The sequence below is a fragment of the Protopterus annectens genome, chromosome 15.part0, assembly GCF_019279795.1.
Source record: "Protopterus annectens isolate FY-2018-M chromosome 15.part0, PAN1.0, whole genome shotgun sequence".
In the NCBI taxonomy this organism is placed as follows: domain Eukaryota; kingdom Metazoa; phylum Chordata; order Ceratodontiformes; family Protopteridae; genus Protopterus; species Protopterus annectens.
This window is the reverse complement of record NC_056749.1, coordinates 188,235,988-188,253,643: the sequence shown is the minus strand read 5'-3', so window position 1 is coordinate 188,253,643 and position 17,656 is coordinate 188,235,988. Positions and strand designations below refer to the sequence as shown.

The window sequence follows — 17,656 nt, the reverse complement described above, 5'->3', positions numbered from 1 at the left end:
TAAAATGGCCGAGGACCTAATTACTTTGATCAGGGGTTCCCATCCCCCTCCTGATAAAAGGCCTAGGCAAGATACTGATTATGACTCCTGTGACCAGGTTTCTATTTCCTCTGATTCCTCTTCAGAACAGGGATATTCTCTTCCTCCCTATGAGGACTCTGACGCTGAAGAATCTGTCCCTTCAGCCTCTCCTCCTGAGGATTACTCTTTTGGGGAAACCTTGCACACCATGAGGGAGCATTTCCATTGGGAGAGCCAGGATTATTCAGAATCCAAGAAAAGGCTCAGAGACTTTCTGTTACTGCCTCAGCACAGGCCCCTTGCTATTCCCCTGTACTAGATATTGTTGATGATGTTTTTTCTGAATCCAGTTTGTCTCCTTATTCTTTACCCCCTGCACCAGTTAAGCCAGATAGGTACTACAGGGTCCCAGATTCTCATAAATTTCTTTATAAAAACCCTGCTGCTGACCCAGAAACAATTTCTCAGAGTCCCAAAGGGGTCAAGGCTTCCACTGCAAAAAACCCTGTTCCCTCTGATAGGGATTCTAGAGCACTGGACAGATGGGGGAAAAAGTTTACACCTCTGCTACTTTAGCTGTAAGGGCTTTAAACTGCCAGTTTCACATGCTTAAATATCAACAATACCTAATGTCTTTGCTAAAACAGAAAATGATTACAAGCTCAGAATGTCCTGAAAATAAGGAAATGCAGTATTTATTGCATGCAGCTGAACAAGTGGGAAAGCATACTTTGCAGTGTGGTTTTGATTCATTAGAGGCTTCTTGCAGAGCCACAGTTACAGGTTCTGTCATTCGAAGGCATGCTTGGCTAAAAGAACAAAGTTTACCTGATCATGTTAAAGCAAAATTATTGGATGCTCCTTTACAGCATGATACTTTGTTTGGTGTTAAGGCAGAAGAGGTGTTTAAGAAAATGGAGGATAAAGAAAAATCAATGCAGACAGTAAAGGATTTCTTACAGGTTCAGCCACCCAGATTGAGCAGGAACTGGCCTTCAAATAATTGGTCCTTTCCAGTGTCAGACAGGCCACAAAGAGGCAGATACAGATGCCCAAGAGGCAGATCTCAGCCCCAAGGCTCATACAGACCTAAACAGTGGGGTGCTTCAGCCCCCAAAGGCAGAGAAGACAAATCACAACCTTATAGGAAACAGTCCCAATGACTTTCCTCTACCTATGCCATGCACTTACCTTTCACCCTTAGGGGGAAAACTAGCACTTTTCTCACAAAATTGGCACGCGATCACCCAAGACAAATGGGTACTGAATATTGTTTCTCAGGGTTACAGATTCCACTTTCACACCCTACCAAGGCCAAAAGGTATGCCAGACCTGCCACACAATCAATTGGCAGAGGCACAAAAACAAATTTCTGCTCTCATGGACATGATGGCTATTCAAAAAGTACCACAGGAAGAGCAGGGGCAAGGATTTTACTCAAGACTATACTTGGTACCCAGAAAGGACAACGCTTGGAGACCAATACTGGACCTGTCTACTCTAACTACTTTCCTGGATGTTCCAAAATTCAAAATGTTGACATTGCAGCAACTTCTACCCATGCTGGGCAAGAAGGCTTGGCTAGTTACTTTGGACCTCAAAGAGGTATATCTCCATGTCCCAATCAGACCAACTTGCAGAAGATACCTCAGATTTACAGCTGGTTCATTGCATTACCAATTCTCTGCACTGCCCTTTGGCTTATCTACTGCACCCAGGGTCTTCACAAAATGCCTGGCACCAGTAATTACTTTTTGCAGACAAAAAGGAATTCAAATATATCCCTACTTGGACGACTGCCTTATTCAAGCAGAGAGCAAGACGTTCTTCTAAAGCATCTGGCGTTTATAAAGAGATTACTAATTTGCCTAGGGTACACAGTAAACGAAAAGAAATCAAAACTAGTGCCCTCTAAAGAGATAATATTCCTGGGTGCAAGCTTAAATACAACTGCCCAGATGGCTTATCTCACACCAGACAAGCAAAGGCAACTGACTTATTACTTTCAAATGATGGCAACAAAGCCCCAGCTACCTGCAAGAAAAATTCTGCAGGCTTTGGGCTTCATGGCATCCTGCTAATTCCATATGCAAGACTGCATATGAGGAAGCTACAGTGGTATCTAAAAAGTGTTTGGACTCAACATTGCCACAGCCTGGAAACAATAATAACTCTTATTCCCTGCCTGCAACAGGAGTTTCAATGGTGAGCACTGGCCTGTCACCACAACAAGGGACAGCCTTTCACTTTACCCACAGAGGGGGAGACACTAACAACAGATGCATCGTATTATGCCTGGGGGGGCACACATGGCAGGAAAATGTATTCAGGGCATGTGGCCCACAGAACAAATGCATCTTCATATCAATCAAAAAGAGATGCTAGCTGTACAGAATGCCCTGACAGCCTTCAAAGATCTACTACATCCAGGACAGCTATTGCTAAAGATGGACAATACTACAGTTATGTGGTACATAAACAAGCAAGGGGTCACACATTCCTACCCCCCCCCCCCCTGCAGGCAAGCCATGACTTTGTGGAACACAGCACTGACCTATCAAGTACATCTGCAGGCACAATTCCTGCCAGGAAAGAAAAATACTCTGGCAGACAAACTAAGCAGAAACCTCATGGACCCTCACGAGTGGAAACTAGATCCACAGGTCTTCAGCATGATAACAAGGAAATGGGGATGCCCAGACATAGATCTTTTTGCTTCCTCTCACAGCTGCCAACTGCAGAGATTCTGCACAAGGACTTATTACTCACAAGCATGGAAAATGGATGCTCTATCATTCAGCTGGAAAACCCTAACAGTTTATGGCTTTCCACCACTGCTTCTCCTTTCCAAGGTACTCCTAAAAGTCAGGCAAGAGAAGCCAAAAATTATTCTGATTGCCCCAGACTGGCCACGCCAGCACTGGTACCCAATCCTAAAGAGCTTGTCTCAAGGCCCAGCCTGGACTTTACCTAAATTCCTCATCTGACTCAACAAAACAATCAGATCCTGCACAGCCAACTCAGAACCTTAAATCTGGCTGCATGGCAAATATTATAGCCACTCGGAACACACCTCTCTCTAAAGTTGTTATGGAGGTCATTTTGGAAGCCAGGAGGCCCAGCACCAGGAAATCTTATGCAGAAAAATGGAAGAGATTCTGTGCTTGGAACCAGGCAAAGGACTTGAACCACTTGTTCCAAATATTCCTCGGATTTTACAATACCTAAGTGAGATGCTGGACAAAGGCCTATCCTTCTCATCAATTAAGATCCATGCCTCTGCCATTTCAGCTCATTACAATATGGAACCTCCTATTTTCTCTCATCCACTGCTAAGACAGTACCAAAGAAGGGTAAAAAACATAAGACCCCCCATGGAGAGCACCAATACCTACATGGGGCCTCAACTTTGTCTTGAAAAAACTCACACTGCCTCCTTTTGAGCCAGCCACTACAGCTGACATAAAATTCTTATCATGGCAAACTGCTCTTCTCCTAGCAATAACTTCAGCAAGAAGAGTCTCAGAGTTACAGGCATTAATGGCAGCGGAACCTTTTATCATTTTTCATCCGGGCAGGGTTTCTCTAAGGACAAACCTAACTTTTATGCCAAAGGTAGTATCCAGTGTGGCTCTTAACCAATCCATTCATTTGCCAACATTTTATTCAAATCCCCAGAATAAAGGGGAGAGACTTCTGCACTCTTTGGACATACACAGACAGCTACGCTTCTACTTGGACAAAACAAAAGCTTTCAGAAAAACTGAGCAACTGTCTGTAGCATATGCTGCAGGATCACAAGGAAAGGCTATCTCAAAGCAGACTGTTTCAAAATGGATAGGACATTGCATTCGTTTCTGCTATGCACAGCATGGCAAGTCAGTGCCTAAGAATATTAGGCTACATTCTACCAGGGCAGCAGCCACTTCAGCAGCCTTTCTCAGAGGAGTACCAACCAAGGAAATTTTGGAGGCTGCAACTTGGGGTTCAGTGCACACTTTTACCAAGCACTACCACTTACCTCTTTACTCTAAATCCAGAGCAGGCTTTGCCACTGCAGTTCTGCAGGGCCTCATTGCCACTCCTAATCCTATTTAGACCCAGCAGCCCAACCTCAGCTTTGGGATTCAACCCAAGTGTAATGACTGCAACAGTGAAACACGATGAACATAGTACAGTTGTGTACCTACCATAAATGTAGATGTTCGAGTGCATTCACTGTTGCAGTCCAGGTTACCCTCCCACCATCCCCCTTTCTTTGCTGGGACTTATCTGTACTTCTCTATTCTATACAACCTATGTGGTGTATTTGCTTGTAGATGAAGGTATTGTTTATATTTTTCTGTATGTTTTTATAAACATTATGTATTGCCTACCTTCTTGGGGGCACCTGACATCTGGGGCAAGAAAAACTGAAGAAAATGGCGTTGGCTGCATCTTATATACCCCTGGTGCACTGACGTCAGGGAAGAGGTGACAGCAACCGACGCCGGACCAGGACTTTGGAATTCAGGCCGACTGCGGGTAGCCTGCCAGCAGGATAACCCAAGTGTAATGACTGCAACAGTGAATACACTTGAACATCTACATTTATGGTAGGTACACAACTGTACTTTTTATGTTACCTTTATCCATCTCTTTCTGAACATCCAGTTCTACCTTAGTAGCCATCACTCCCACCCACTAAATTAGACTACAGCTGAGTTAGTAGCTTTCACTCATTGTCCACCCCCCAAAAAAAAACATGCTACAGCTGAGTTTTCTGTAGTGAACAAAGCTCAGTTATAGTCATTTCTCACCTATGACTATGAAAAGGGTAATTCTGTGGTGGATGCATTTCAACAGCCACACTGAGTGATGTCCTTGCTCCTTTCTATTTCTGAAATATTTCTTCAGAAAAATGCTTGCAACTTTCACCAAGGCCCCTACCTAGGTAACAAATTTTCAAATATGCTGTCTTGTCTGTGAAGCCCTTTTGCTCCCTGTCCAGCTGATTCCTTAAGATTAATATCACCGTGGTCCACTTTATAAAAATGAAACTACCGTTCAGTGTGAACACATGAAAGCACTGATAGCAGAAGACCTTAGTATATTATTACTCTCTGAATTTTCTTTTGTAACCCCCCCACCCCCCCACACACACTGCCAGCAAACCATCTGCCTTTCTGTGCTAGACCAACCCTTTCATTCCCCATGGATGAGAGAAGGTCTCAGGAGACGCTCATCTGGACATTGATCAAGAGGTAATCTAATTTTAGACCTGTAAACCTGCATGGGTGACATTGGAACCTTGTAGTGACGGCCCACTGGTGCATATGTTTCCATGCATCAGACGATTTTGGGTACAAAACGTTTCCATTATTTAATAACGATAGCCATCGTGGTCAGTGTACCAGGTCTCTCAATCTGAACTACATCAAGCAGCATCCCCTCATGTGCCATTAAATACCAGGATTTGCATGCATGAATTGGTCCCTTCATTCCAATCTTCCCCACTCAGAGGTTGGCACACATGGGACTGAGTCCAGAGCATGTGTGTAGGTTATAATCAGAGTTTTAGGCCTTTATGCCACAGAGTTGACCAGTTTTGTCAGAATTTTAAAGCTAGTTTACACAATTAACCACCAGCTTCTCACCTGTGTATTAGTCCTTTACCCTTCCCCAAAATAATAGTCTTGGGCATGACTGCCCTTCCTGTGTTGTTATATTTCCCCTCGTCTGACCATAGCATTCTCTTTCACAATTTCATCCTGTTCTCTTTGTTGTGTTTCCTCTATTTTGAGCAGGCCTCCTTTTCTGATTCCCTTTTACTCGTCTTTGGGTTCCCGTCAAAACCCCGGTCCTGAATTGTGTACTTCCTCTAGACATTCTGTTCATAAAATTTTCCCAACATTCCACTACTGACAAACTGCGTTATTTTTTTTTTCTCACTATAACTAAATTGCCATTGCTCTGACCACATGTTTAGTCTGGTCACATCATTCTGCAGTTCTCTTTTTCCATCCTTCTACCATTTCTGTCTTTATTTCAACTACATTTAGATTTATCCTGCTACCCACCACTGCATGTAGTGAAGCTGCATCTGTATAGGCCTAGGTGAGTGGGCCATACAATGTACTGCTCATATGATGATTCTTCCTAGATTTAAAAGGAGATACTTGGCTCTCCACTTAAGCAATCTTACACAGATAATTTTAGACATACTAGTACAATATGTTCTTAATTACTGGAGATTAAAGAACTGCAGTGTCTGAAGTGTTTTATCTGTTCTCAGTAAAAACTGTCATTTTTCAGCTTTCTTATTCTTCCATTTCAAGTTCATGACAAAATGTATTGTCCACTCCTTCATTCTTTATAGCACTGATGAGGTCAAGGAGGAAAGCATGATTCTAAATCGCCCTTTACAGCCTTGTAACAGCTGGTTTTACTTTTCCAAATAGTGCCTATTTTAAAGATGTTACTCACCCAAAGGTGGGCTTGTCCCCATGAGTTAACTCACAATTAATGAGTAAACTTTTTTTTTTTTTACATTTGTTTAGGTCACCGGTATCCTGAACTGTACTATATTCTTCTTAAGTGCAACAAGACACTTCTAATTGTTATCTGTACCGCAGTCACATGTTCATGAATGCAAGACACTTTGTATAGGGATATTTACCTTACAGTTTATGTGGTATGGACTGGCAGATTCCCACATCCCCACTAACACACACTAGGAACATGCAACTTATAGTTTTATGTGGTATGGACTGGCAGATTCCCACCTCCCCACCATTTCTCTGTCTCTCTCTCTCACACATCATGATTTCTTATCTGATAAGCATTCAGAAATTTCTGATCAGCTGTGAATTAAAGCAGAACCTTTTGTAAAATGAGAAACAAAAAAACTTGCTACATGATGTGTAAATCTAATGTACATACGTGTGTGTGTGTGCGTGTGTGATTGTGTGAGTAAAAAAACACAGTTCTAGTTGACATTTCAGGTACAGCGTTTCAGAGTGCATAGGTTAACATTAATGTTGGTTGATGAACATTTGCTATTTGTACATTTGTTGTCTGCAAGTTGGTATTACTTAGTTCTCTGCTGACCTGCTAGACTATTGAAGCTTCACTGTTATAGTGGCAGTTGACGGTATAGTTTCATAAACATAATACTTTTCTCTAGAATGGATTTTCCTCCCTATATTTCCACAAATATTTTTAAAAGGCACAACTTAGTTTCTTCCCCCGTCTGAGACATTGCTGCCATAGTTGGTACATACCACATCAGGTTGGGCTGCTTTCTTTAAGGATGTCACCCTTCCTTTTGCATGGTTTGATGCTTCATATTTGTATGTTTCTTGCCAAGGAAAACACACATACAAAGGTTCCCTTTGTGCTTTTTTTCACACCTGCTGGGGTCATTAAACTATTCAAGCTAAATTATTACTGTGTGCTATCATTTATAGGTGCATTATTTTACACCTCTGGGATGGTAAATCTATTGGGTGTTTTCTACTATAAATGTAATCAACTGAACTTTGTATGAAAGGAAATATGATACTGTGATTGACTTGGAAAAGTAGAAGGAACTCACTTGAACCTTCATTTCAGTTTTTAATAGAGCACTGTTATCCCAGATATAGTTTTACATTTCTACAGCCACTTTAATTTAACAGATTTTGTAACTCACATGCAGGAAACAAATGTAAAAAGTCACTGATATTTTTCTGAGCATTCTCAAACTTAATAGTACATCTCATTACTTATGTTCTAAGTTGACTTTATCGAGAGGGTCATTCAGGCTGTTGACAGTGGTCATTCTATTCGCAAGGTGTAGATTTTGAAAATGCCATCATTCCTGTATATACCAATTATGGAGTACAATGCCTCCGTTGCTATGCACCTCACTTAATGTATCAGACAACTAGAGACAGCCACAGACATTTCTGACGAAGATGTTTTCAGGGTTAAAGGCTCTGAGGTACCGAGAGAGGCTAGAATCTGTAACCCTTTACTCTGTGTCCTGTAGACTCTTGGAGTATTTTGTCCCTCACTTATCTAGCCTAGTTTCCACCATTTATCTCATCTTTGCAAGTCTACTAACTTAGCAAACCAGAGCTGGCCTTAGCCGAAATGGCGCCCTAGGCGAAGTAGTGCTCCGGCGCCACTTAAGCCCCACCCACACCACACATGAAACACCCCTATTTGAGCCACACCCACTGGGTCATTCCCCAAGAAAGCCACTCCAGTCATTTCCTTAAATTATTTAAATGCTTAGGAAGAAAAAAATACCTTGTAATGTAGTTAAACTGCAGCTACCTTTGCATATGCATTTTCTACTCGAAATACCAGAGCCAGATCATGGTAAAGTAGAGTCCTAGGAAGGGTAATAGACCACCACCCCAGAGCAACTCCCAGCAGCAGCCCCCTCCTCAGCCATTCCAGTGTTCCATTATTTGGTTATCTAACCAGTTAACATGCATACTGTTCTATTTGCCCCTACAATGATTACAGATATTGAAATAAAGTAGCACAAACACAGATAGCCATTTGCTAAACAAACAATACTGTCTCACAAGGAAAACAGACTTAGCATGAGCAGTAAACTTCTCTGCCCTTGAAACTTACATTCACTGAAATGGCAAAACTCAAATTCATTGAGACGGCATGAAAACCCACATTCATAGAAATGCATCTGGTTGGTGGAGAATTAAGTTTACCTTTGAGCTGTTTTCAAAACAGACTCCTTGCACACATTTTTTAGGGCCATGCATGTGTGTATTTATTCTTTAATTCACTTTCCTGATTGTATTGAATTATATTCCTTGTATAAGACAGCACCACTTGTTAGAATATGTTTTAAATTTGTAGTTCTAAACATTCTTTTAATAAGCAATGAAACAAAATATATGAACCAATAACTACCCATTCCAGAAAATTTCAACAAGGCCACTCAAGACTTCTGTCATTACAATCCACCAATGTTGTTCCACACACACAATTTCTGCAGAAGTAAAATCATCTGAATTCCACATTAAAGAAACCTGTAAACTAATGAAAAGGTTGCTACTGGCAAACAACTTTATATATCAATGTTATTTACAAATTCAGTGCCTGCTGCCCTTGAAAAATTAATTGCCTATATTACACTACAAATTGGTAAGTTGGTAATATTGCAAAAGGAAATTACTTAAGTTCACAGTCACTAGGCATCTCATACAAAAGGACATACTCAGGAGTATAGGACCACTATCCCCCCTTATAATGCACCAAATAATCAACAATCGTATAAACACTGCATATCAGCACTCCATCTACATGGTGTGGGAGTAGAATCCACAGCTTTCTGCACCAAAGGCAATTATGCTACTAACACTGCTTTCAGATTTTACAACACAGTGTGCCATTTGATAAACAAAAAACAGCTAGTCGCACACTGAAAACATTTACACTTGTCACCGTGTGTTAAATTTGTAGTTTTGAACATTTTTCCAGTAAGTAATGAAACAAAATGTATGACCCAATGACAAACCTGCCCATTTCAGAACATTTTAACCATAAATGGCCCCTCAAACTTCTTTAAACAGTATCAGTCAGTAAGCACAATCTCTGCAGAAGTAAAATTCATCTGAATAATTCTACATTAAAGAGATTTGTAACTAATGAAGAGGCTGTTACTGTCAAAGAACTTTACAGTTCACTATTCCATCTACAAATTCAGTGCTTGCTGCCCTTGAAGAATTAATTGCCTACATTGCATTAAAAAAAAATGGTACACTGGTAATATTGTAATAGAGAATGACTGAGAAATAGACACTTTCATAGTTACTAGGCATCTTAAACATAGGATGGCACACTAAGGAATGCAAAACCCCATCCCCTCTTAAAATGCAACTAATAATTGGCAACTAGGACATTACATACCATGCCTCCATACCTCTCAACCTCTTAGCACAAGAAATCTGAACAAAGCCTAAAATAATGGGGGGGGGACGCAAAGGCCTCCAAACAGGGGCAGATTATAAATATTGCTCTTATAGACTTAGAAAGTTGCTAGAATAACAGCATTTCTCTTAGCATGCATTTTCTGAAGGAAATAAAGGCTGAAAATCAAATGTATGACATTTATATAAATCCTCACTGATTTGCCAGAAAAAAACACATTTTATGAGGAATAGGTCAAAAATATGAGGCAAAAGTCCTGACAGTTGAGAGGTATGCTTACCTCTCAACCTCTTAGTGCAAGAAATCTGAACAAAGTCTAACATGATGGTGATGCAATGGTAGAAAAAGTAGGGACAGAGTTTAAATATTGCACTTTTGTAACTTAGAAAGTTGATTTTTTTGATCCTACTCTTTTTGATAGGTTCTGTAATAGCTTTTATATCCACATGAGCTACCATTAACTCAGGCAGAGAGTGCATCACCCACCAAAACCTGCCCTGCAGTGTCAGCAGTCTAGCTACCTGCACTGGGAATAGAGCTCATAGCCTTCTGGTCTTCAAGAATGTGTATATCATGTAGAGCCACTGCAAACTGTTTTAGGTCCCTGAAGAAGTCAATAGCCAATGCACCTTCTTAGATGGGTGGCTGACTTCTGACAGTTCAACATAATTACACATGTACATTCTGTAGCCAAAAGCCAGATTTTATCTGCGTATTTGTATTCTGGCAAGTGGACTACTGAGCATACACCTCATAGTATCTTAATATGTTCCACTTTTGTCAGCTACATAAAATGATTCATCACATTGCTGCATCTTATCTGAGACTGCATAGAGCTAGTTATATGTTGTGAGAGCCATTTACTGGCATTGCTAGCTTTGTCTTCTTACAAGAATCTCAGCATTATTGCTTCTTAGGTCATGCTGTCTTCCAGAGCAGTTGAAAGTTTTTTTTTTCTTTCTTTTGTATGTGTGTGTGTGTGTGTGTGGGGGGGGGGGGGGGGGGCTATATTCTATAAGTTAATATGCAATTTCAGGAGTCCTGGCTGCAGTTATTTTCTTCACTCAGTACATGCATGACGTATCTTTATTTGTGGAGTATGAGCATATGTATTTCTCTGTAAGACAATGCTGCCCATTTAATGAATTTGTACACTATGGTTTACATTGTGTATTTATGGTTAAACCCACCCCTTTAAATCGATCCTTTCAACTGCTATTATGTAGGCATACTATGCATCGGGTGGGTTAATACACTTCAATATCGCCAATTAAATTCCATACACACACAGACACACATACTTTCTATTGCATCCAGAAACCTAGTTTAAACTACACAAGCACACACACACAAATGCACTTACTTACCTTCTTTTTAAATGAAATGGTCACACGCATACACACGGAATTAATCCCTCTGAAAGTGCTTGTTTAATTTCCACACACCACCATAAAACGTCTTTACATCAGTGTTGGCAATTGGAGAATGTGCGTATGACACACATATATTTCTCCTTAAAAGTAGAGGAAGCCTGCTCATCACATTGCAGGTATAAAAGTGGGAGGGCACTTGCTCCTCCTCCTCAACCTGCGATTCTGGCACCCTATGGTTTATTTATTCATTTTAATTAATGTACTTTTCTTATTATGCGTTCGCATAATAAGAAAAGTAAATTAATTAAAATAAATAAATAAATGAACACAAACAGCGCCTTAGGCGGTTGCCTAGTTCACCTATGCCTTAAGGCCGGCCGTGTAGCAAACACAAGAATGAGACCGAAATCTTCACCAGCAGATGAACAGAACACAATGGGGGGGGGGATTCATTACACAGTGCCTCCTCCTTCTCTGGTAAAATCTGCCCCCCTGCAGGTTAAACAGTGTAATATATGATCATCCTTCAAACATAACCTGAATGACTGGATGTGTATCTTCAAGTAATTGGCCTTCCCCTTTTTGGGAAAGGGAGTACAGCCTGACAGTGGACATTGGCAAGGATTTGAGGCTGTGAAATTTAATTGTTATGAAACTCTTGTAAAAAGTGAATGAAAATGTAATCAGACATAAGGTGAAATTACTATCAGATGTGCCCTCACAATGCATTATAAGAAAAAAGTAGCTTTCCATTAAAACAAGAACAGGTCAGGGCATCTGCCCCAGGAGTATGAATGGGAAAAATGCCAAACTAGATGTTTTCATTGTGAACATCATCTTTATTATAAAAAAAGTTTATTTTTTGATTGCGATCCTTTAAATGGTTTTACCAACCTTCCTTCTTTAGTTCCCTAGTTAAAGCAGAATATACGTTTCAGCAGCCTTTTTCATGACTTCACAAACAATACTCTAAATGTCTTCATTTTAAGTATTGTATCACGTTTTGGTATTTTCTCATACGGTGTAGTCATTTATATTAAAAATAAAAATGCTAAGGATGAAGCTACCAGGTAACAGGAAAAGAGGAAGGCCTAAGATAAGGTTTATGGATGTGGTGAGAGAGGACATGCAGGTGGTTGGGTGTGACAGAGCAAGATGCAGAGGACAGGAAGAAATGGAAACAGGTTATCTGCTGTGGCGACCCCTAACAGGAACAGCTGAAAGAAGATGATGATGATGGTCTTGCTGGACAGAAAAAAAGATATACATTTATATCAGACTGTACTGTTGTAACTGAAGAAATGTATATATGTTAACAGAGGATGCTGGAGGGAAGTGGTTAAGCTCAGTTCAGCTTACCTTAAGAAAAATAGCCAGAAGTTAAATGACTTCATTTAAGCCATAAAGATTTTATCTCACAGGCCTGAATGCAGCCAGAGCACAATATCTGGGAAAGGCCTGAGCTCTTACTATTCTTAGTGTTAAGCCAATTGCTGTCCTAGAGTGACAGAGAATGGCTGGTTAGTTTGTGCAAGAAGGATGAAAGTACTGGAACTGTTTTATAGTCTCCAGATGCCTTAGCAAAGCTCTAGGTGTGTATTGTGACACATCTGTGCTAGATCCTAGTTCAGTTTCTAGTCAGGGGGTAGTGTGGGAACCACAGAATCAAGTAACCAGACGTGAATCATTCTATAGCCTGCACTGAAATTATTTTAGATATTAGTGAGAGATGTGTGAGGACAATCAGCATACTGTTATTGGAACTGACAACAAAGACACTCATCCATTTCATCTTGCCTTGCTCTAGCAAGTAAGTAGGGAACAGTAATTCTTCAGTCAGTTAGGAAAATATAGTGAGACTAGTTAAATATTGTTTTTCTGTATCAGTCTGAATCTTTCCAACTGTGTAGTTTTTATATTTCCTGTGAATTGAAACTCTGGTGTTTACTGTAAATAGAAATTCAATATTTTCATTATTTATTTTATATTTATTAAAAATATATATACCTTTCATTGTGGCTAGTCTTTTAGGAAGTAGTTTAACCTCCAAGAGTAACTGCATTTATTTGGTGACACTTTAGGCTTCATGCTCCTGAAAGTCTTGCCACTGGGTAAATACGTATTAAGTGTAATAAGTATTAATTTTACTAAGACTTGTTGGGTACCATTTTAAGAGCCTTAAAGTAGCTGGCTGGTGGGAGTGAATCTGTCTTGTAGTCTGGGCAGAGGGGGCATAGCTGGCAAATCTGTGCCAGCCTTTCCCAGGTGTGTGTGTGTGTGTGTGTGTGAAAGAGACAATCAAATCTTAAAGAGTATGTGTGTCAGCTACTTGGAACAGGGACACAGAACACTGGTCTCTCCAGAGAGAAAGGTGGAGACTTATTTTGGGCCTGGAGAGGAAGTCTAGCCCCAGGTCTAGAGTGTGCTGTCTGTGTACTCAAGGGAAGTTGTGCTTGGTGCCAAGAGCTGCTTCTGAAAATACTGTATGTATTCATTTTTGTTCTAACTGAACATCCTCCACCAGTGTCAGTGGTGAGGGCTGAGGCTCCTTCATTACTGTCCCAGAGGAGAGACATCACAAGTTCATATATCCCTAGTATGTAGAGTAATACAACATACTTACCTGTATTTTTTTGCACAATCTGTTAAGCTGTATTGGTCAACTTTGACAGTTTCATTTGGGTTACAGTGTTGTTGCATGTGTCTGTGTCATACCATTACAATATAATGATTGTAACATTGGTTTTGTAATTATCTGAATTCCCAGCAGAAACACAGATATGTAGATTTTGCATATAGTTTATATTAAGTGTAATTCATATCTTTTCATATTTTATTTAGGTATGCCATTGGTATTGCTTACAAATCTGCTCCAAAGAATGAATGGATTGGTAAGAATTCATCATCGTGGGTTTTCTCTCGCTGTAACAACAACTTTCTTGTAAGACACAATAGCAAAGAAATGCTAGTGGATGTCAATCCACAGCTAAAACGGCTTGGTGTTCTGCTGGACTATGACAACAACATGTTATCGTTCTACGATGCAATGAACTCTCAGCACATTCACACTTTTGACATTTCCTTTGTCCTTCCTGTATGCCCCACTTTTTCCATATGGAACAAGTCTTTAATGATCCTGTCTGGCCTGCCTGCACCTGACTTCATAGACTATCCTGAGCAGCAGGAGTGCATATGTCGGCCACAGGAGTCTCCATACGTATCCGGTCTTAAGGCTTGTCACTAGCCACGTGGAACAACAATAAAAAAGTTGGAAACTGTGGAATGCTACTGGGAAGAGGGCCTTGCTAAGGTGGCGAAACCCTACTGATGGACTAGGCACAGTGGAACACACAGTGTTACTGTGATCTGTTAACCCTCTTCTTGATCCTTCCGGGCCCTGAAGTACAAAGGAACCTTCTCTACCTGGCAAGAAATGGGGCCTGCCATTTGGCACATTATTATTCTTATACCCCATCTACCTGGCTAGAAAAGGGGCCTGCCACTTGGCATACTGTTACTCTTATACCCATTTTACCTGGCAAGAAATGGGGCCTGCCATTTGGCACACTAATACTCTTATACCTCTTCAGTGCCAAACTAGATGTGAACTGCTGTTTTACTTTTGTGTTTCTTCCAAGCTAGGGTGTTCATATATCTCTTTAGAAGATTATTTCCTTTCTCACATTGTGGTACTGACAGATGGTATTGGGTATAAGAAGCTGCTATAATCCTATTTAAGCTGTGTGTGCAGTGGCAACAAGGCTAGTCATAGGCAAATGGTGGCAAGGTAGTGAATCTGAACTTCTCACAGATGTATTCTAGTAACTTGTTACTGGCAAATACAAAGAGATAATATATCCAGCCTTGATTTTGAAAAATGATATGCTATACTGAGTTTTTTCTCAGTGCTGCAAAAAACTGTTTGGGGGTACTACCCACAGTTTGCAGTTTGTTTGCTGGGGTATGTAGCCGTTAACCACTACAGATTTAGTAGTGTATTCTGTGTTCTTAGCATGGCATAGCTCCTTGTGTTGTAGCTATCTCTGTATTGCATGGTTTCATAAGGAATTCTGCAGAATTAATCATATACTTTAGTTAAATTTACCTCACAGTCAGCCTTCCTCACCATGTCCTACTACATAGCTGTATCTTGTTAAGATTTATTCTTAAAGCCATTAAGCAAAATTGTCCAATCTGAAATTTTATTTGTAGAGAGCAGTAATGTTTCTATTTTTGTAAAAAAAAAAAAAAAAAGTAACTTTTTTAACATTTCCATGAAAACAATGCAGTTTACTTTTAGAAAAAGAATAAGATGGGGCCCCATTGTGATGTTTTTACACCAGATCCCTCAGTGAAACAGATGGTTGCAGGCTATGTTCCTTAAGGGATTGGAGTTATAGTGCTTGCATTATTGCTGTTAACCTGTGTGGTCTTAATTTTCAGTATACCTTTCTGTAGTACACTTTAAGAAAAGCTTGAAATAAAAAAATATATATATACCCACTGGAGCTGCCCCCCCAGTGATACAGAAGGAGGATTGTATTTTTTTTGTCATTTTTATATATTTTTTTTAGTTTTCTAGCTGTGGTGGTAAGCAGCGACCAGCCAGTCTCTCTCCTGCTCAATGGTCACTGGGTTGGTGGCAACATTTTTTCCAGCTAGTAATATATTTGGATACCACTGTATATCTCTTCTGCTGTATAGGCTGGAAAATGCGTTGCATTCCACTAATGGAGGGCCACAGAAGAAAAACTGTAATCCTATGTATACCAGGTACAGTTCTGTCTTGGAATCCCTGCACAAATATAAAGCTATGTAATCAGGTGAAATTAGTTAACTTTATCTTAGAGACCGTGGTCAGCACTTGGGAGGTAAATGGAATATATAACAGAAATGATACATATGAGGAGGAGGATAGTTTATGCACATGCAAGCCCACCTCCATTGACAAATAATGTTTGCCGTCTCTCCTCTGCTATTGCCTAATGCAGATTTTGTTCAAATCTTTACCCCTACCAACCCACCGAGTACAGCAGCGACTGCTAATAAGCAATCATTATTTAAAATCAAGAAAGAAAAATAAAATACAATTTTTGAAAAGATCAGGTTTAGCATTGTTTAGTGTGTGACACACTGCAGCTACGTATGGAAATTAAACTTTTGCTGTTCATCTATCCCTTTTGTCTTTCAGAAGGCAAACAAAACAAAAAATGGATGACTGCTGCATCTATCTTCTTCACTGCAGATGACTGATTTGTAGGTAAAAAGAGGATGGCTTTGCATCAGTTCATCGCTCAGTGTATTGGCTGATTGCATACCTCTTTTGAAATGCTGTTCAGATCTGCCTTAATGGATTTCAGAGAGTTTGCTTTTGCTAGTCCACTGGACCAGGCCTACACATTTACATGTTCTCACCACTGTGCTTTTGTTTTCAGTGACAGAAGGCTGAAGACATTATGTGTGTTTAATTTACAAACTGATTTGTATTCGGATGATAACAATGAGCATTACATTATGTACAATTGCAGAGTATAAGGGATGTAACTATTGTATTGTTAAAATATAGAAGTAATTTATAAGCCAGGGTTGTTTTGTATATTACTGCACAGAAATGTCATTTTTAATGTTGCACTTCTATGGCTGTGTTTTTTTTTTCGTTTTTCTCAGAAATGTAAACCAAGGGTTCAGGGAAGTAAACAGACAATGAGTTACTAAGGAGGTGAAGCAGAAAGACCAAATAAGGTTTTACTGTGTTTTCAGGCAGATAGAATAACGTTGCTAAAAGGACAAAAAAACAAAAACTGCATTGTTTACAGTGATCACATTATAGTGCATCTATCTGGCTGTGCCTATTTTACCTCTTTAAAATACAGTTCTCAGTGGGCTTACTTGGGTACCAAAAATATGTAACCTAATACATGTGTAAAGTCTGTTTACTAATTTTTGTGTGTCATTTCTTTTTATTCACTTTGTTACAATCCCTTCCTTTTCATTCAAACACGTGTACTTACAGGATTCATTGTATAATCAGTGTTAGAAAACAGGTCAACCACCCTCCTTGTGCATCACACAAGACTACTGACAAATTGGTGGGAAAGGTGCCAGACAGAGAAAGTGGAATTGACATTCAACAAATTATGAGTGAGTTCTCCTAAAATTTAAGAACCTATAAAAACTCAAAATTCAAAGTTCTAGTGGTGGTCACAGTTTGAAACAAGCGAGCTCCCTTCTGTTCCACAAATTATCCAGTTAGTAAACTGCATCAATCTTTAAATCACACCTTTGCTTTAAAAAAATGAATGCACTGCAGTTTGATGAAACCAATTATGTCTACC

The 17,656-nt window shown here is 39.9% G+C and overlaps 1 protein-coding gene across 4 annotated transcripts in view; it reads left to right on the top strand.

Annotated features, from left to right (window-relative positions):
- Window positions 1-17,261, top strand: part of LOC122790109 (probable E3 ubiquitin-protein ligase MID2) — a 1,228,538-nt gene extending 1,211,277 nt beyond the window's left edge. For all 4 annotated transcript variants that reach the window (XM_044057683.1, XM_044057682.1, XM_044057681.1 and 1 more), the window contains one exon: window positions 14,163-17,261. In XM_044057683.1, the coding sequence (XP_043913618.1) occupies window positions 14,163-14,565 (403 nt within the window). In that variant the 3' untranslated portion in view covers window positions 14,566-17,261. The remainder of the gene's footprint in view (window positions 1-14,162) is intronic.
- The last annotated feature ends 395 nt before the right edge of the window (window positions 17,262-17,656 follow it).